At 55.2% G+C, this 20,510-nt stretch overlaps 2 protein-coding genes across 4 annotated transcripts in view; both read right to left on the reverse strand.

The window, feature by feature from the left end:
- Positions 1–3,772: 3,772 nt before the first annotated feature.
- MFSD6L (major facilitator superfamily domain containing 6 like) lies at positions 3,773–6,640 on the reverse strand. Its single transcript, XM_032839987.1, has one exon. It carries the CDS (start codon positions 5,584–5,586, stop codon positions 3,835–3,837), a length of 1,752 nt encoding a protein of 583 aa, XP_032695878.1. The 5' UTR covers positions 5,587–6,640; the 3' UTR covers positions 3,773–3,834.
- A 158-nt stretch (positions 6,641–6,798) lies between these two features.
- Positions 6,799–20,510, reverse strand: part of PIK3R6 (phosphoinositide-3-kinase regulatory subunit 6) — a 51,669-nt gene continuing 37,957 nt past the window's right edge. For 2 of the 3 annotated variants that reach the window (XM_032839827.1, XM_032839825.1), the window contains exons 14-20: positions 19,723–19,833; positions 16,048–16,135; positions 15,710–15,780; positions 15,115–15,205; positions 14,182–14,297; positions 8,047–8,159; positions 6,799–7,586 (exon numbers count right to left, since the gene is read on the reverse strand). In XM_032839827.1, coding sequence (XP_032695718.1) covers positions 7,304–7,586; positions 8,047–8,159; positions 14,182–14,297; positions 15,115–15,205; positions 15,710–15,780; positions 16,048–16,135; positions 19,723–19,833 — 873 coding nt within the window. In that variant the 3' untranslated portion in view covers positions 6,799–7,303. The remainder of the gene's footprint in view (positions 7,587–8,046; positions 8,160–14,181; positions 14,298–15,114; positions 15,206–15,709; positions 15,781–16,047; positions 16,136–19,722; positions 19,834–20,510) is intronic. The other variant, XM_032839826.1, reaches the window with a different exon arrangement.

A 20,510-nucleotide genomic window follows, 5' to 3' on the forward strand; every position in this document is an offset into this window, starting at 1 on the left:
AGAAGTTAGACGTAAAATCGTAGATACCATAGTCTTTGGTATGTTTTACAAACCACTACGTAGTGACAGAGAACCAACCGGTCAGTGGCTCTTTAGGACCAGTGTGGAGGAGAGATTCCCAAGGGGCAGGAGGAAATCTGGGGGGTGATGGATAAGCTCACTGTCCTGATTGTGGTGATGGTTTCAAGGGTGTGGATTTGTGTATATGTCAACTTGTACCATTTAAATATGTGTATCTTATTATATATAAATAATACCTCAATAAAGCTTTTTTTTTTTTTTTTTTTTTTTTTTTAAAGCTCAAGGTCGGGGCATCTGGGTGGCTCAGTCAATTAAGCATCTGCCTTAAGCTCAGGTCATGACTGCGGGGTCCTAGGATCGAGTCCTGCACTGGGCTCCCTGCTCAGCAGGGAGCCTGCTTCTCCCTCTGCCTGCTGCTCCCTCTGTTTGTGCTCTCTCCCTCTCTCTCTCAAATAAACAAATAAAATCTTAAAAAAAAAAAAAAAGCTGATTGTCGTTCTCACCTGCCACGACCCTTTCAAGAACCTTCCAAAGCTTACAGAATCAAGGTCTTCTGTGACCTGGCCCTAAGCTCTCTCCCCAGGCTTGTCTGTCAGCACCACACCACGCAAACCCCACGCCCCCGCCCCGAACTGTATTTCTTGCCATTCCCCAAGCAGACTCCATGCTTTTCCCCCCTCGGTAACTCTGTTCATCTGTTCCTGCTGCCCCGAGTGACCACTCTCTCCCCACCTGTTAGCTTGGCTTAAATGTCATCCCCACGAAACCTTCCTCGAATTCCTGAGTCAGGAACCATCTGTCCCTTTCCTCACTCCAGGGATGCTGTTTGCGGGGACTTTTAGGTATGCGTGTGTTTTTGTACAAAACAAATCTCCCCATTAGATCATTGGCTTCTTGGGGTGGCGGAGGGACTATGCATTTTCTTCATTCTTGAGTTCCCCAGGATAGGGAGTATGATTCTTCACAGAGGACGGTCACATTAACTAAATAGCCCAAACACAGATTTCTCGGTATCCTCCCCCTCAAATCTTTGAGATCCTTAAAATGTCAGGTCCCTTACCTCCTCCTTCTCTCCCACCTCCTGCTCCTTTTTCTCCTCCTTCCTTCCTAGTAAACCACGTTTACTAACTTCAATCCTTCCCCAAACCAAGTCCTGTTCCCCATCCTTTTGTCTACATTAGAGGAACACACCCGTGTTTGCATTTTGATATTATTGTAGGTTCCGTCTACGTAGCAAGTTCTGCCTCCTGTCCAGTAAATTTCAAGTGCACCTGCCTTCAATCTTAATACTGAATTTCCCTCCTTTTCTCCTCTTCCCTTGGCCACAGAACATGGTGATTAAAGCCTTGGGCTCTGGGGCCACCAGGCTGAATGGGAGTCCCAGCTCTGCCACATGCTGGCTGTTGACCTTCAGCCAGGTCCTGAGCTGTCACTCTGACATCTGTAAATTGGAGGTGGGTACATCGGCTGTGTCCTAAGATCGCTTGGAGGACTAAGCGAGCCAGCGCATGTCAAGTATTCGAAAGGTGTCTAGCACACGGTCACCGCTCAGTAGCTACTGTGCATTTCCCTGCACGCTAGAAGCATTCCTGGAAGGAGGGGTGAGACAGATGGGGCTGGAAAGGGTAACTGAGCGGACTATCACTCAGAGAGCGCATTAAAAATACAGATTCCTGGGGCGCCTGGGTGGCTCAGTGGGTTAAAGCCTCTGCCTTTGGCTCAGGTCATGATCTCAGGGTCCTGGGATCAGGCTCTGCATCGGGCTCTCTGCTCAGCAGGGAGCCGGCTTCCCCTCTCTCTCTCTGCCTGCCTCTCTGCCTGCTTGTGATCTCCGTCTGTCAAATAAATAAAATCTTTAAAAAAATACAGATTTCTGGGCACTGGCCAGGAGGTTCCTAGGAGCCTGTCTTTTTGGATCTGCTCCCCAGATGACTCGGGTGGACAGCCGGGCTTTGGAAACTGTGGCATAGCAGAAAAGGATCAAAATTCGGGGTAAGGAGATTAGGGTTCTGGTGGTGTTTCTTGCCAGCGACCCAATGTGTGACTTCTCTGAGACTCTGTCTTCTTTGTAACACACAGATAACAAATTTGGTTGATTCACAGGGCTGTTGTCAGGGGAGTGGAATTGCTAAAGCCATTTATGCCTGGGAAGCCTGCTTGCCATGCAGGGAGGGACACAGACTTTGCAGTGAGACAGGCCTGGGTGTGAATTCCACTTCTCATAACTGTGCTAGACATTGCTAGTTGACCATCCGACATTCAGCCCCCTCTTCTTCCTCACACAACCCTGATTCTACTCAGAATGTAAACGTGCTGGGTGGAAAATACTCTATCTCCCAGACTCCTTTGCAGCTCTGGGTGGCAGAAATCTGCTGATTTCTGGAAAAGCTTTTGTTTTCCTGATACAGGGGCTCATTCCTATTTCTCCCTTTGCCCTCTTCTTCTTGCCTGGAATATGAGATGAGAGGGCTGGCATTGCGGCAGCCATTCTGTTATTATGAGTGGACAAATACGGGATCTATGAGCTGAAGGTGATGGGAGCAGAGGGATGAAAAGACTCTCTCTGTGGATTGCTGGGCCGCTATGCCAGCTCTGGACTGCCTATCCCTAGACTTCTTATGTGAGACAAACGAATCCTTAGTTATTTAAGGCAGAGGCTAATTTTGTTGTTGGTGGTGGCTGTGGTTTATACCCTAAGGCTTCTCAGGGAAAACTGAAAAAGTATAAATTTCCTAGAACCACGTCTGACCCAGGGGACATTCACGCATTTGTCTCCTTTCTCCCAGTACAAGACGTTTTCGCATTCGTAAAATGAGACCCTCAGAAATCCAGTATCCTATACTTACCTGATTATAAGGAAGAAGACTTAGTCTCTGGCGCCGGCTTCCGGAATAAAGGGCCCTTTCCTGCAGTGGGTGGGAGGGTGGGAGGGCTTGAGCGGTCACCCCACCGACTGGCTAAGCACCGGCACAAATGTGGACCACCTGCGGCATCCCCAACTCTACAGAGGCTGCTGCACCCCAACCAAGCAGTTGTGAACAATCCCCGTGAACTTGTGTGGGGTACAGCGTGCATGGTATGGGCCCCAAGACATGAAACTGCTCTTGCTTGGACCCAAGTATGGGAGACAATTCTAGCGATCGGACCTCCTGGTGACACACACACATTTGACAGTAAGAATGAAAATGTATTAACTTGAATCCCTGTGCCCCCAACGCAGAGTACATCACCCAGCATTTGCTCTGGTTGGAAACCCAGGTCCCTGGGGGTGAGTGTGGGCATCCGCTTGGCTTTCATTCCCATTCTTACCTGCCCACAGCAGGGCCTCTGTAGGACCCGGCTCGTGCTCTTAGAACCACGGCAATGCACGTGACTCACCAAACAAAGCCCACTGCCCCCTCTGCCAAAGAGAATCCTGGGGGTCCCCACAGTTCACGCACTCCCACTGTGGCTCAAATCAACAGCACCAAGAGTCAGTACCGTGAAGCTCTTGCAAACCTCACACACCACAACATGGGGTGTACAAAGGGCGCTTTTTTTTTTTTTTAAGCAAATGTATTTTTCTTCCATTCTTTAAAAAAGATTAAACAGCAAAAAGTTAAATCTCCTTTTACCTTAAAAGTAAAGAAAATCATGAAACGAGATGATCCCCGGGGTGGGGGGTGGGGTTCTGCACAGACTTGCACTCTCTCTCTCCAGACTCCCCCACAGCCCCCCGGCGGGATGCAGGGCTTGTCCCTCAGCGGATGAGCTCTTGTCCAGACCCTTGGGTGACTTCCCAGGTTGGTTCAGCTTGACCTTGTCTCCGCCCTTCTATTCTGAGTCCTCCTCCCTCATGGCATTCACCAGCCAGTCCCGCTCCGTCCCCTGCTCAGAGTCACTCGTGTCGCTGGCCTCCATGACCAGCAGTTTCGAGTAGTTGATTGTCTGCTCCTGGGGCAGTCGGGGCTGAATGGACAGGAACAGGGCCAGCCAGAGTAATAGGACCACGCAGCAGGCCTGATAGAGCACGGCCAGGCTGAAGGACATCACCACGAAGCCCCCCACAACGCTGCCCAGGCTGGACCCTCCCCCGGAAATGTGGCCTTGGAACATCGCACCCAGAGGTCTCGCCGTCCCGGGAGTGGCCAGGTCCTCGACGGAGGCCTTCACGGCCCACCACAGGGCCCCGCTGCTGACGGCGTTCAAGATCTGCGCAGGGAGGACCGACCACCAGCTCCAGAGGAAGGAGTAGTAGAGGAGCTGGGCTGCCAGACAGCCCAGCCCCAGCCCCACCGTGCCCACCCTTGACAGCTTCCTAAGCAGTGTCGCTTTGAACGGATGGAGTAGAATCTCTCCCAGCGAGCCCAGGGCCACCGAGAAACCCATCACCAGCTCGCCGCTCCCGTGGTCTTCCATGTGCCAGAATAGAAAGTTCTGCACCGCGCTGGTGGCCGCGCCTACCAGAAACACGGTGAGGGCTAGGACAATGAGCCGCGGGGCGCCGCCCACGAGGGACAGCGCTTTGACGGTCTTGTAGCTGGGCTCCCGCCGCCTGCAGATGGGGACGGGAAAGGAGATGCTCACCAGTAAAGCCAGGGTGCTGACCAGCGAGTAGCCATAGAAATGCAACACACCCCGGGGGCCATTTGTCATCAGGACACATTCCAGCTGCCCCACCAAGGCTGTGACGCCGCACACACCGGCCGACATGCCCAGCGGCCTCCAGATCCAGAGGCTTCTGTAGTGGTCAGTGGCGTCCACAAAATCCAAGTATTCATAAAGGCTGTCGTCGGCCACCTGCTCCAGAGGGGCTGTCAGCAGCTCCCAGAACACCAGGGAGACCAGGGAGAGGAGGAAAGTCCAGCGCAAGCCTTCCAAGGAGAGGTCAAGGCCCCGGGCACTCCCCTGAGCTGCTGACAAGTTGGCTGGACCACCAGCCAGCAAAGGGAGGACTGTCCTGCCCGCGTTAAAAGCCCCTTCCCCAGGAGTAGCCTTCACCCCTGCAGTGACAGGATGGAGAGCTGGGGACGTGGTCCTGGCGTAGCCAGGTGGCCCTCCGGCCGATTCGTGGACGTTTCCCACAGGTGCCTTTCTGAAGCCAGCGGGGTCCACTGTCCCGGTGCGGCTCTCGCCTGAGGGGCTGGGCGACCCTGCCGCATGGCTGGAGGCGGGCTGGGGCTGTGGGGCCGAGGTGACAGTCACAGTTCCTGCGGCCCCAGGCCGCGGAGCGGTGGGGGTGGCCCCGTCGCTGGCGTTACAGGAGCGGTACCCCAGAACTTCGTGCAGCGGCGGCACGAGGACCATCACCATGCTGGCCCCCACCGAGCCGAGCAGCGAGCCCATCAGAAGCACCCTCCTCTTCTGGTAGCTTTTGGCCAGGAAGGCACAGAAGGGACCCCAGAAGGCGGCGATCAGGTGCTTGGTCCCCATCAGGATGCCCACCCAGGGCGCGGCCAAGCCCAGCTGCCTCAGGTAGAGGGTCAGGAACGGAGTCACGCAGGCGTCCCGGACCCCGCACACCAGGTGGAAGAGCTTGGCCACTCCTAGCGCCCTGCTGATGTCCCACTGCGGGTTGGCACTCATGGCGGCCGGGCTCCGTCAGTCCCGGGCGGGCGGGGGACCGAGCTGGGCGCGGGGCGGCCGCGGGGCCATGGCCCGGGAGAGGGCGCGGGGCGCGGGGAGTCGCCTCCGGCCTCGGCAGCGCCGCGGTCACCGGGTCAACGGCCGACCCCCCACTCCACGCCCCGCCACGTCCGGCGGCCGTCCCGGAAGTGGCCCCGCCCCCGGGACGCCGCACCTGCGGGGCGGGGCCGGCGCACCTGCGGGCCGCACCTGCCGGTCGCGGCGCGAGGGTGGGGCCTGTGGCCAGCAGGGCGCGCTCCCAGCTAACCTGCGTGAGCTCCTGAGCTGCCTCGGGCAACGAAAACTGCGGGGCGGCGCGGGGAGCTGGAGGGGAATTCATGATGGGGGCTCCCTCCCTGTCTTCCTCAGGTCTTGGCGCTCGTCCTCCGTCAAGGACAGCCCTGTAACCTTCAGGGACCCGCCTGTCCACCCTCACTGACAGATCTCACCCCCTCCCCTGCACGCATCGCCACCCAGCGCTCCACACGTTTCTGTTTCGCGGGTTTATCTTGTTTCTTGCCTGTCTCCGCCAGGATCCCAACCCCAGGAAGGCGGCGTCCCAGTCCCTGTAACCCTATGTATGTATTGGATAGTTTGCGTCTACACCTGAGGGTGCCCAGCGGTCCAGTAACGGGCTACACCCTCCATGAGCCACCTCCAGGTAAAGTCACCAGATACGGTGATATCAATCATTTCCGGTTTAAAACCACTCTGACTGACTGGGGACCGTCCCCAATCCCTCTCTCCCTGGGTTCTGTTGGGGGTGGGGGGCAGGGCTTCAGTGGAGGATCTCATGTCCATCCACTCCTCGGTCTTCACTCTGTCCAGAGCTGCTGTCTACGGAGGGGCGGGCACGATTCTGTACTGGTGCTCCTTGGACCCCTCTGCCTAGATGGCCCCCCCAGGCACCCCCTCTTACAGGGAGTCTTCCAGACTTGCCCCCACTCACCAGGCAATGAGTTTGAAAGTAAAGCAGCTACATCTGTGCTCTTGGACCCGGGAACCTGAGAAAGGTTCCTCCACACCCTCCCCCCTCCCCCCTGCGACCCTGCCCTCTCCTCTGCTGCCTTCCCTCCTGCCCCCCACCTAGTCCTAAGGGTGAGGATAGTGGTCCTGTGTCCCTGGTCTTCCCTGTTTTACATCTGGATATACGTTTTGGAACTCAGAAGCCAGGAATTTTCACGTCTTTACTATCCGGCCAGGTATTAGGTCAAAGCAAAATCACTTTAGTGTGCCTTTATTGAATCTGACATTTCCTCTCCTCCAGGAGGGACACCTGCCTGCCCATGCACGCGTGGACATTGGCTGGAGGGAGGGAAAGGAACAGACTCAGGAGAGAGGAGGTGCCTTTGCCCTGCTTCCCACTTTCCCCCAGGCCTGGGCCCTGGACGACACAGCAGCTCTCACTTGGGTTTTCAGGGGCAATGGGGGAGCTTGAGTGGGAGGGGTGGGGCTAAAAATAGATGAAGGCGTGTGGACATTTGTGCACGGAGCTGGGTCTTGCGTGTGCGCAGTTTTGCTGGAGCTGTCCTCGGGCCTGGGTGTGGGCCCAGCTCCCTGAACTCCGGGCACAGCCAGAAGCCACCCAGCGCAGCCTGGCCTCGCCCCGGCTGCTAGTATGAGTGTTTGGAGGCTGATGGGGTAGTGTATCCTTCCTCTTGGTCTGGGGCTCTTGGACTCAGCCCTTCTGCCGCCCTTTCAGGCTCACTGGACGATGCCAGAGAACGTGTTGATGGGCATGAGAAGGGGCTTGGGCTTGGCTCTGGTCCCTTCTGCCTCCGGCTGGTGTGAACCAACCCACGACGCCCTGGACTTGTGAGTCCCGGAACACGGCTCTGGGCAGGGAGCAACCTCGATTCTGCGGGTGGAGAGAGGCGAGCTCAGGAGACCCATCTCTGGGGTCAGATCTGCTGGGGCACAGTGAAGACAGCCCCTCCATTACAGGGTAGACGGGAGGAGGCCTTGCAGAGAGAGAAAGGGGAGATAGGACAAGAGAAGAGCACCCAGGCCAGGAGTAAACACCGGGAGAGGAGGCGTGCCTGCGTGGGCCCCTCTGTGTACCCCATCTTACCCAAATACTGCACCCCAAGGAGGGGGGACCACTAAGGGTCGCGTTAACTGGGGCACAGCTGCCACAGAAGGTCAGCCTGTGTGAGGGGGTCAGCGCCCACGCAGGGGTTTAAACCTATTGCTGCTAACATTCATCGAGGAAATCTCCAGAACATTAATACCATCGGCTGCCCCATTCATTTGCTTTTCTCCCTGGACTTCCAGGAAGTCGTGGGGCAGTGGCCTCAGTCCACACCACCAGGTGGACCACACCTGCCCCGCCCCAAGGTCTGCCTGCGTCCTGGGCTAGAGGCAGCGGGTGGTAGGAGCTGGCTCCATGGGACACAGAGTGGGGGCGAGGCCCGGCCTCACCTGACCACATCCCTGTACATTCGCCGACCGTCCTTGTCCAGCAGCAGCGTCAGGAGCCTCTGGTCCTGGCTCTGGATCTGGATGGTGGCCGTCCGGAAGGTGTTTGTCACCGTCTACAACCAAGAGCTCATGTGAGTGTCACCTTTGCGACAGACAGCCTTGCCAACTCCTCCTGCTCTCTCAGTGTATTTCCGCAGTCCAGCCCATGGGGTCCCCAGCTCTCTTCCTGCAAGTGACCTGGAGCCTCTGGGCTCCCCCTTGGACCTTGGGTCTCTCGTTTCAGCAATTGTTCTCCCAATCTGTTGTCCTAGATCTCAAACGACCGGGAATGCTGGGGCCGGTGCTTGCCAGGTGATCCAGGGGCCCCAGCGCCCCCATATCCCAGCATATGTGTTGCATGTTCAGTGTTGGGGGCAGGATTTTGGGGGTTCTCTGAGTCCTGACTGCCGTTCTCAAAGTGGGAGTACACACAAAATTATTTCCCTGGGAAGCGGCCACCTGCCCTCATGACGCAGACCAGACCTGTAGCTCCCTGTATCATGGAATCATCTAGGAGCCAGACACAGGTGGGGCATTCAGCGGTTTTGCCCCCCGACATGCAGACAGCGGTTCTGGGTGGTTCATTCCCACAACATTCTGAGCCTTTAGGGTTCATTCTTGTTGAAGAATTCTCAAACCCTGGCTCCTCCTAAGAATCACCTTTCCAAAATATAAAGTTAGAGATCCTGATTTAAGGGGTCTGGAGTGGAGCCCAGGCAAGGACTTTTCTTTTCTTTTTTTTTTTTTTTTTAAGAAAGATTTATTTATTTGAGAGAGAGAGAGAACAGGGGGAGGGGCAGAGAGAGAGAATCTCAGGCAGACCCCCACCCTCTGCCGCTGAGTGAGGAGCTGAAATCAAGAGTCGGACGCTTAACCGACTGAGCCACCCAGATGCCCTACAGATAGCCTGCCTGGGTTGCGATCTCAACTCTGCCACTTACTAGCTGTGTGACTTTGGGCATGTTTCTTAATCTCTGTGCTTTTATTTCCCACCTATTGAAAAAAACAAAAACAAAAACACAGTAGTAATAGCAATTACCTTGTAGGATTATTTTGTGAACATTAAAGGGGAGGAAATACACCAAGTGGCCAGGACACGGTAAACCTGTATTTGTTGGCCTGGTGTTACTCTCCTTCTTAACTGCAGGTGTGCAAGGAGCCAAGCATGAGTAGCAGCTTTAGTCATCGAAGGGGATGGGGTCCCCGCTGTGGATTCTTTCTCTGTTCTCCTAGCCCAAGCCCCCTCCTGCCATCACTCTGTCTAAAGACTCGTTTATGAGCTGGAACAGGTGGGTTGGGAGCAAAGGCAGAAGGACCCAAGCCTTGCTAGACAGAAGGTGACACAAAAGGAGAGAGGACTTCTCCCCTGCTGTTCATCAGGACCAATGGCAGCTTTGGGGCCCTCAGCTATGGTGGGGCAGCTGCGGCCCTGTGGCGGGCAGCGGAACCTAGTGGACACTGACCCGACTGCCTGCTGGATGACTGTGAGCCCGGGGATGTCGTCCAAGACCTTCCAGAAGTACCTGGAGGGACTGCAGGGAGGCTGGGGTCCTGTGCGGGCTGAGGGATGGGGAAGCCAGATGCATTACGATAGCTTGGGGGACCTGAACTGAGCCCCACTGGTGAGGGACACTCTGGGTTCCCACAGGGACAAGACTGAGGTCTGGAGAGACTGACTGTCATCTTCTAAAGCTTTCAGTAGTAGGTGTGGGACACAGCTCCCAGACTCCCAACGCAGTGCTCCTTCTCTGGGTCAGGCCGCTCTAGGTAACTCCCAGCAGGATCTTGGCTCCCATGACCCAGCCCTCCAGGTAGCCAGAGGCAGTCCACAGGCCTCCTTCCACCTGTGTGCCGTGCGGACAGATGCCTTCATTTCCCCTTTGTGGCCTGCCTGCTTGGACACATGCAGACCTGCCTGGCTTTGGCCGGTGGGGGACCCCAGGACTCGGATTTCACTCTATAGATGCAGCCCTGGAGGTCAGTTGGAAAGTCCAGGCCAGCCAAATGTGCAAGGGGTCTCCATCTCAGCTCCCAGTTCACTACTGGTGAATAGTGGGCCTACTGGTGAATGGTGTGGGCCCACCTCCCAGGCCCCCAGAGCTCCAATCCCACCGTTCCTGCCTCATCTCCCACTATTTTCCGACACCAACATCACAGTCTGGCCAATATCGTCGCTGCCTCTTAGGCTCAGCAAGCCAGCCACAGTGAGCGCCCTTGCGCTGCTGGTCTCCTAGCAGAGAATGCCCTTCGCTCTAGCTCACCAGGAGCCTCCGCTGCCGCTGGGCGTTCATCAACCACCCATCGGTGCAGATCCGGCCTGGGATCCAAGAGTGAAGAAGGGCTCCTGGAATTTCCCCCAGGAAGGCGGTGCAGGGTCAAAGGGAACTCGATAGGGCGAGTAGTTTAGAGTTTAGAGAGGTCATTCGAAACAAACTGTCGCAGGGAACTGACCTGCAAAGAGGAAATGCAGGAGAGTAAAGGGGTCCACCTTGGAGTCTGAGGCTGTGCAGGAGGAAGGCAGGTTTCAGCTCCAGCCAATCGGAGCTCCCCTGCAGCAGAGGGGGCTGTCTCAGAAGCACTTGGGTCAGGGCTGAAGTCCCAGAGGGGGCGGGGGCGGGGACAGGCTAGAGGCTTCAGCAAACATCTGGGAGCACCAGCTGTGGGCAAGACAACACGCTGAGTGCTCCGAGTGCTGGGGAGAATGGGGAGGACCAGGAGGACGAGGGCCGAGTCCAAGGCACTCGCAGTCCATTGCCGTAGAGGGATCGTGCCAATTAATGGTGTTTCGCCTGCTCCCCTGGCTGGGTCCCCAGGGCTGTAGCCCTAGCTTACCCAGCAGTGCGGTGGGGGGCGGGGCAGGGTGTGGAGGGAAGGGGGAAGAGCATCTAGGAGGGCCTCCTGGGGGAGACAACACCCGAGTTGCAATTTGAAGGAGCTACGAAAAGAAGATGGGGAAGAGGAAGTTGGGACCGGGTTTCAGGCCACGTACACCTGAGCAAAGGCACAGACGTGTGTCTTTGAGAACACTTCCACATGCTAGGGGTAAAGGGCCTGCAGATGCCGGCTGGGGTTGTGGATGGAGTGGAAGAAAAGCGACACCATGCCACAGTGAAGTTTCTATGCCTTGGGAAGTGACAGAGGGGTTTTAAGCACGGACAGGTACATCCGAGTTTTATTTTAGAAAGAGCACTCAGGCAGAGATGTGGAGGGGGGACCTAAGGGGCACTGCAGTGACATCAGGGGAACAGCTAGGAGGCCATGGTGTGTGTCCAGGAAAAGGGGACGGTGTAGGTCTGGACCTAGGGTGACCAACCTGTCCTGATTTGCCTGGGACTGTCCGGGCTTTAGCACAGAATGTCACACACCCCAGGAAGCAGTCCTCAGTCCTGGGCAAAAGGGTGGTTTGACAACCTAGGTGGCTCAGGAGGGGGCTGGGGGAAGGGAGAGGTTCGAGAAGTGCTGAGAGAGAAAACCAGCAGAAAACAGGGAAGGGAGGAAGAGGAGGTCTCTGAGGGGCCTCCCAGAACTTTGGCAGAGATGACTGGGTACTGATGGTACCATGGAGAGGTCAGCCACAGTGGTGGGCAGCGGGGGGTGGGGGGGGAGATGAATTAAAGATCATTGTTAGCACATACTTTTAGCACATACTTGGCCACGCACTCTTCTGAGAGCTTTGCATGGGCCCATCGTTTCGCTCCCCACAACAACTGGGTAAAGTCAGAGCTATTACTATCATCCCCATTTACAGGTGGTGAGACTGAGGCACAGGCAGGTTGATTAACTCGCCTGAAGTCACATAGCTGGTAAATGGCAGAGCCAAGCTCTGAACCCAGGCCGTCGCCGGGCTTTGGTTTCGTAGGTCTTGAGTTTGGGGTGTTGTGGGGCGTCTGGTTCATGCGGAGTTGAATGCAGAGTCAGAAACTCAGGGGGACGACTGTCCAAGCAGGGGATAGAGATTTGGGTGTCCTGAACGCATCGGACTCAAACCACGTATGTGGGTTCTGGAGTCCAGGAAATGAGAGAAGAAGTGAGCCATGGACAGAAGTTGAGAACAGTAGCTATTTAAGGAACCCGTTTAGGAAAGAGTCCAGGGAAAGGGGCCAAAAAGTCACAATGAATTGTATCCATTATGTCTCCACTGTATCCATTATGTAGAACTTTGAGAAAAAGAGAAAAGAGGAAGGAAATAATTTTTAAAACACTAGAAAACATGTTAGAAACAAAAGATGGGAGTCTCCAGACTGATGATGTCCTTTAAAGATCTATGATAATGAATGAGAAAGATTCCTCCAAGGCTATTCCAGAGCCTTCTATGAGGTGAAACGTCAGAAGCTTCTAGAAAGGGAGAGAAAGGAACAATCTTCTACAAAGACTGGGCAGAAGAAGGCATCCTGTATCCCAGCAGCAGTGTCAGAAACTAGAACATTGTGTTTGAACCAACTGAGATCAAATTGATAAAATCGAAGCCATACTGGGAATATGGACAAAGCTTTCTTAGTTTGGAAAGATGATGCAGACCAACACTTCTACGCTGCAGATTAGAGTAATGATGTGTTTCACCTAGTAATTAAGTATCTTACTTTGTATTCTGTAGACAGAAAACACACATGTCCTCCTTAGTTACTGCAGGCTATTGAAAAATCAATCCTATATGAGGCAGTGGAGAAAAAGCCATATAAGTTCTCAAGTTGAGGTCACATGGGTCAGATGCTCTGGTTGTCCCAAGGGCATTTGGTGAGGACTGGAATCAAGAGGCTTGGGTTTCAACAGTCATGGGGACCTGGGGACAGGTCCAAGGGACTGGAAACTGAGATCCCCTTCAATGACTCTTAAAGTCTATGCTATCATCTAAAGAAAACCAGCACCTGTGTTATGGGGTGAGGATGATGAGTCTCCCCTGGGAATTCCAAGCCACAGTCTACCCTTCGGTGGGTCTGAGCTATATGTGTTCACTGTCTGCCTGGTCTGGGAATTTCTGAGCTAGAAATTCACTCGAAATATGGTCCTGGGCTGATAATAGCCCAGAAGCAGAATTTCTCTAGAGGGTCAAGTTTTCGACCCTGGTTTCCCACAGATAAAACCCCAACAGGCAGGAGCTCCCAGCTGAGGAGACCTACAAGGAAGGAAGCACCCGTGTGTCTGCAGCTATCCATCATGCACAGATACACAAAAGGAGGTTGGATGTTTGCTCTTGGAAAAGTAACACGCATCTTCTCTAGAAAATAGGACTCGAAGAGGTTTTACTTGCGTTTTGTTTTGTTTTGCACTTCCCGCATATCACTAAACTTTTTTTTTATAGGTTAAAGGGAAGGGAAGGAGTATACTAGTTGCTAGAGAGGTAAGTGGGTCATGGTAGAGATTTTCCTTCCAGGATGGAGAAGACCCGAGCACATTTCCAGGTTATGAGGGAGGAGCGGCAGAGAGGGTCCACGCTGGAGAAAAGGAACCGGAAGAGATGCGAGAGGCTCGAGCGATGCCAAGGGTCCCGCTGAGGTGGGAGGTCAGGTGTTTGCTCCGTGGATGTGGGATTTATTCTAGAAGCACTCAGAGCATACAGACTGAGTAGGGAGTTTGATCCCAAGTGTCTCCCTGGTAGGTGGTGTGGGGGGAGGGGTGGGAGTCTGGAACAGGGTTCAGGTGTAATCATGGGACTCACACCCCAGCCGAGTAGGGAAGTGAAGTCCAGAGTGGCCAACAGATACAGAGCATATGGGCAGGTCCTAGGTCTGTACCAGTAAGGGAATTGCAATCAGTAAGTATCAATAAGGGCCAAGGGCAGCGAGGTTAGAATTGGTTCAATGTGGTCCGAGGTTTGTTGCACAGGAGTCTGAATGCTGGTCGTGCGGGGGCAGCCAGACGTGCCTGGAGTTTCTATTTTTCGGGCATGTTCTAGGTCCTTGGAGGCCCAGCAGGTGGAAAGCAAGACCCTAACTCTGCCTTACTCACGCTCAGGACTTCTCAGGTTGGGGAAAGGCAGATTCTTTCTGATAGGAAGATGTGCTTCGATGGGCAAGGCTCAGAAGTGACTTCCCCTTCTCAGAACACCCCAGGCTCCCAGCCACAGTCCCTGAGTACCTCAATGGGCCCCGTACTTACAGAGAAGGACCTGCCCGCCAAGTTGGAGGACTTGACCACCTCCGTCACGCTGACATTCAGGCACGTGTGGTCTGTGATGGGAGCAGCAGAATGTGGGGTCTGGGGGGGCCCCGAACCTGGGAGGAATGAGGTGGGATGTGACCTTGACGGGGATCATTTTTCTGGCTTCATTACCTCTCCAGTAAAAAGCTGCTAACACCAATGATGCCTAACTCCTAGGACTCAAAGAGTTGAGGTGTTGGCTTTGAACCTGGTCTGGCCTCCAATGAAGGTGTTTGGTGACGTCAATCCACCTTACAAAACTTTTCATCATTCCAGAAGACTGGGGAGCTAACAAGAGAGCTCATATGTTAATTTACGATATGCACCTAAATCAGAATCTTTTATCGTCCCCATTTTAGATTTAGGTAATTAGGTAATTAGACCGACTCTCTGATTATCCACTGTAGAGCTCTAATCAGGTCATTGGCCAGAATTACATAACTGGGACCAGCGGTGCCTTCTGTGAACTGGAGGGTTCCTGTCCCATGGAACGACATTTGCAATACAACATCTCCAGACCCAGCACAGCTAGATCTGGGGCCCAGCGCAGAGGAAGGTGGATAAATGCACCTGCCTCCCCGTGGTCTCTCCAACCTCCAGCGGGTGTCTCATCAGGCTACAGGGCGTAGCCAGAAGCCACAGCTACGGTATGTTACCCGCTGGTGATGAGCCTGATGGTGGCTCCCAAGCCTCGCCCAGGTACCTGCTGGGCAGCCCTGGGCCCAGCACCGGAGTGACTCAACCTCACTCTAGGATCTCAGGAACAGGTGGGAGGCCCAACTCTCCTGGCTCTCCCCGTCTACTGTCACTCGACTGTCATTGTCTCCTTCTCCCCCATCCACCCCACTTGTCATGCCTTCTCTGCCTCTCTCTGCTGTCCCCGCTTCTCACCATCAGTGTCACTGGTTGGAAGGGCCTTCAGGACCAGCCCAGTGGCCCGCAGGGAACCGGTGACCACTTGGGCGCGGTGGCTGAGCAGGGCCTGGGGAGGGGGGAGGCAGAAACAGACGGGGTCCTCAGAACAGCCCTATCCCTGGGCATCCTCGTGTCGACAGTCCTGCTTCCCGCCCCGGCCCTGACTGAGATTCTTGTCTGTGTCACTCGTGTCCAACAAGGGGCTAGCAGAGAAAGGCTTAGAGCACTCTTGGCCACGGACAGCACATTCAGCCTCCCAGACCCAAGGGAATATGTCTCTGTTGACATCAGTTCAAGCGTCTGGTTGGCCAGGGAGGAAGGGATTTTTGAGCGATGCAGCCCCCCGTTCCTGAAATCAGATGGCCTCCTGGGCTGCATGCAAGGCCAACTGCAATCTGCCCGTCCCAGCAAAACTCTCCAAAGGCTGGGATAAGCCTGGGGGAAGCTTCAAGAAAAGGGGCTGAAAGTTCTTCTGGCTCTGTCTGCTCCCATTTGCACATCTGACACCGGCTTCCACCCTGCCGTACCCCCTCCCGCCCCCCTTCCTCTGAGCACGCCCACGGCCACGCACCTTCTGGTAGCAGATGGACAGCTCGGCCCCCGGGCCTTCAGCCGTGCCCTTCCTCCTGGGGGAAAAGCCATCTGAGGGACAGGGGAGAAGAGGCTGAGGGTGGGGGGTTCCCGCCCCTCCCGCCCCTCCCGCCCCGCTGTCCACCTCACTGGGGGCGAGCTGTGCTCCTGAATCTCGACAGCCTCTCCCCCTGCATGGAAGGAAGCACCAGTCCAGGCAGGCTTGGCTGAGCCAAGGGCATCTGGTATTCAGCGGAGGTGAGAGGCGGGAGGACTTTCTGGAAACGGGCTTGAGGGGGAGCTGAGGCCACCCCCGTGGGAGGGGGGATGGACGCTCACCTTTGGGGAGTCTGGAGTCTTGGACGTCCACCTTCAGCTCGGTGAGGAAAATGTCCTCTGCGGGGCCTTGGCTCAGGTCCCTGAAGATCTGGAGGGAAGTAGGGGGGCGGGAGGAGGTTGCAAGGAGGCCAGCTTTGCCGTGAGCTGCTCCCCCAGAGCCTGGGTGCTCCACCATCCTACTAATGCTAGATTATGAGCCACATTCAGTGACTTCCTGCACCTGTGGTCCACATGTCTCCAGCCACGTAATGACTTGATAAATTGGGGAAGAAGCTGGTCTCAAAACCCCCTGTACCCACTACCATCTAATGGGTGGGGGGGAGGGGGGCTCGGAATTCACGCAGGGTGGGGCTGTGTCCGGTGAGGGCCAGAGAGGGGAACCACATTCCTGACTTGCATTGCAAGGCAGGCTGGGAAAGAAGGGCTAGAGGGAGCTGAGCCACTATGTGCAGTGGGGGGCAGAAATCTGGGGCAGGAGGGGCCTCTGAGGGGAGCTGGGTAGTGCAGTGGGAAAGAGTGGCCACGGGAGGGGGGCTGGGGCACAGTCCCGCTTTGGGGGCACCTCCCCCAAATCACCTAACTCGAGCCCCAAGCCACATGATTAAGTTCCTTCTAGCGGTCTCTGCCCGTGGCTGCCCGCGCCCATAAACCCAGATCCGTGAGGGGGGCAGGTGCACTCCTGGGGCCTCTGGCTGAAGGCGTTGACCGTGGACGGGGGCCTAACCTTTCCTTTGTGGTACCAAGATGTTTACTCCCTTTACCTGCGCTGTGAGAGGTTTCTCCCATTCATTCCACTTTGTGTTGTATTGTCTTTTGGAAACCCAAGAAAGGGCCTACATCCCTCACTGAGGTCAAAAAGAGGGGAAAGACCCACCGTGGGATGCCCAAGGAAGGAGAATCCAGAAGGAGACAGGAATGGCAGAGGCTGGCCCCCAGAAACCTCCGGGGGATGGAACGGGGCGGTGTGGGGCTTCCCCCAGAACATGGGAGTGGGGACTCACGGAAACAGACAATGGACTTGCACTAGCAGGGGGGCCCCAGCAGAAGCCCAGGACACGTGCCTGCGGACATCAGCTCTGCCACAGATATTTGCCGGGGGAACGCAGGCCGGGTCTTTGGGTGAACGGGACATAAGGGACCAACATCTGGTGGGGGAGGGGTCTCAAGAGTCCCTTTTGTTGCAACCTTACTCTGCACTGGACACCCTGAGAAAGGCCCTTGACCTATGTGACCTCCTTTAACCCCCAGCAGCCCCAGGGGGTAGGTCTCATTGACCCCCTTTTAGGACCCCGGATACTGAGGCTCAGAGATGTGCGCTGACTGGCCCGACGTCACAGGCGGCAAAGCTGGGCTGTCATTCAACATCTCAGCCGCTGCTCTGGAATCCTCCACGTGCCCTCCTCCTTGCCCTGCCCCTCCCCACCATGTTTACCATATTTGAAGCCTCGCAACACCCCTAAGGCTGGTGAAATTCATCGTACCTCCTTGATAGGCGGACAGAATGAATTTTAGAGAAGTTGAGGTGCCCATGACCACAGAGCAAGCAAGTGGAGGGACCAGCAAGGCTGTGGACTCTCTGCCACCCCACCGGGCCTCTGACCCCACACCTGGGCCCCCCGCCGGCCCGCCAGTGCCACACGGATCCACCGTCGTCACGCACATGCGCACACACACACGCACGCCCACACATACACCATTTATTGTGTTAGTGGTAGGAGACTCAACACTCAGATTCAAGGGGCCCCTGGCTGGCTCTCTGGGTAGAGTGTACAGCTCTCGATCTCAGGATTATGGGTTCAAGCCCCATGCTGGGTGCAGAGATTATTTAAAGATAAAACTTTTAAAAAATGAGATTCACACAAAATGCGGACCCATCTTTCCAAGGACGCACAGTTTTCGTGGGGATCAATGCACAGAGCAGGCATGTGACAGAGCCGGAGGGAAAAGCAAGGGCTGTCCCCACAGCGCTGTGGACACAGGAGAAGCACCTGAGCCCGCTTGGGGGGCAAGAGGAGCAGAGGTGAGGACTGGCGAGGATGTGTGGGGGGACGAGGTAGGGTTGAGAAGGGCAGTCCAGGGTAGGGCATGGCGTGGGCAAAGCCATGGAGGCAGGAGCATCGGGGCGTGTATGGAAAGCAAAGACAGAAAGAAGGGGCTGCTGGGCAAGGAAGCCTCCCTGTAGGTCGCAGAGGAGGAGAAGCAGGAGAGAAGGTTCCAGAAGTCAGGCGAGGGGTGGGCTTCATGAAGGGGGAGATGTGTGCCTTCATTTTGCAATTGTGATGCACACACGGATATCATACATGTAATTGTATAGTAAAGGAAAAAAGTATCGTGGCCCACGGTGCCAAATGCAGAAAAGGGTCCAAAAGAGAGGACAGGAGAGCGTCCTTCGGGCCTGGCGCCTGGAGGTCACTGGCAAGAACAGTGTCAGAAGAGCCAGAATGCCTGGTTGGAGGACACAGTGAGACAGAAAATACGGAGATGGTGGTCAGGCCATCTAGCCCCACAGCGCTGGCTTCAGGAGGGACGGATGTGTGACTCACCTCCTGGGCCACAGTGACAGGCATACAGATAGGCACTAGCCTTGATCCCACTGGAAAAGGGACACCCTCTCCCCACTGGGGTTGCTGAGTTTGAAAAAAATGCTGGCCCAGGACGGCTGCGGGTCATCTGGTCGCCAGGAAGGGAGACAAAAGGAGACAGGTGAGGTACCCATCATACCCAGCTTTGCCAAAGCCGGTCAACTCTGCCCTTGCCGGCGAGGTGAGCTGATACAGCTCTTCTCCCGATGCTGGTTTTTATGTCTGTTACTTGCAACTGCGGGTCTTCCCCAACACAAAACAGGTGCCAGGAGGAGTGGAGGGCAGTGAGCATCCTTCCACCCCGTGGGGACTGGGAGGCCTCCCTGCTGGAGCCCCGTGCTCAGACCCCGTGTCTACGGAGGCGGAAGCATCAGGGAGTGGAGATGCAGGGGTGTGTCAGGGAGGGACACTAAGAAAGCCACAACTGTCAGCAGACGCTGGTCGAACTTGGCACAGAGTGTTTCTGCCCTCAAGAGGGCCCCTTTCTGGCTGGATCAGCCTACAAGAGCTAGACAGCCTTGGGAACCAGAGGGTTTAAAATTTCGACTTCCCTGCTGCCATTTGAGCTTGGGAGCTTGAAGACAAGCTGGGAGATAAGGTCAAGACAAAGTCTGGGAAGAGTCAGATTCTCCAGCTCTCCCTCCCAGGCCCTGTCACTGGGCCACACACTTAGCACGGAAAAGAATAGAAACCTTGCAGGCTAAGGAGGCAGGTTCTGGGGGAGAAGATGTGAGGGTCTTGCCAGGACGAGAATATGTGATCAGAGACTGGAAAGTGAGCATCTAGGATTTCCGAGGTAAAGCAATTCCTGGTAATTACTTTCCCAGTTGCCTGTCCCCAGTCCACCACAGGGTCAGGGCCTAAGGCATCCCTCCTCGAGAGCAAGTTCTTCTGCTTGCACTGGAGGTCTTTGAGGCTGGGAATTATCTGATGTATTCAAAGATTGGGAAGCTACAGTTAACAACCAAGACCAGTGAGTCTGTGATTCGTGCCCTGGTACCCTGCGTTTCCCCAGAGCCAGGGTGTTTGGTGGTGGCATCCCAGGGTCCTGCTGGTGCGCTACCCATGGAGTCCCAGGGTTGGGGATACTGACCTTGACAGTGTAGATTTGGAAGTAGATGGGTTGGGTGCCCATGCGAACATAGTAGGTGATGACATCCAGGATGAAGGGGTCCACAGTCCGGGATGTGTCCAGGGAAGGGGGCTGTGAGGGGGCAGAGAAGGTCTTCAGTTATGGGGGCTCCATGCAGTTGTGGGGGGCTGCTATTCTGGTAACAGAGAAACTCTAATGGTCCCACGTATCCTCTGTTGGGCACTAATCCAGCTGGGCACTCAAACATACTCCAGCACTTTCCTTCCCCCTGATTTCCACTCCTAACCCAGGCAAGTCCATCCTCGATTCATTCCACTTGCACAAAGACACTTGGGGTGCCTCTAGGTCGAAGGCACTGAGTAGGGTGCTTGGGGTAGACAAGATGCCTGAGATTACAGCCAACGATCACCGAGTCTGGGCTGGGTTCCAGCCACTCACTGGTCAAGCGACCTGCGGCTTGAGAATTGAGGGGATCTGCTGTTTCCTTCACTCTTGGGGTATCTCCATATATCAACAGATTAATTTACATGTGTGGGCTATCAGAAAAACACTAGTGTCATGTCCTACACACCTTCCTCCTATGGTTATAAAGCAGAACCATCAGATTTTTTTTTCCTTTTAGATAAACAGAATGCTTACATAGTACCAGAATTGGAAAGCAGCTAGAGTTTATCTCATCCAACCCCCATCTGATCCTATAACTCTCTATAGACCAGACTCTCCCGTCTGGTCTATAGAAACACTGCTCCCTTCAGAAAGGCCACATGGAGGAACAGAGAATGTACTCC

Source organism: Lontra canadensis, unplaced genomic scaffold (genome assembly GCF_010015895.1).
Source record: "Lontra canadensis isolate GAN:19392208 unplaced genomic scaffold, GSC_riverotter_1.0 scaffold110, whole genome shotgun sequence".
NCBI classification, from domain to species: domain Eukaryota; kingdom Metazoa; phylum Chordata; class Mammalia; order Carnivora; family Mustelidae; genus Lontra; species Lontra canadensis.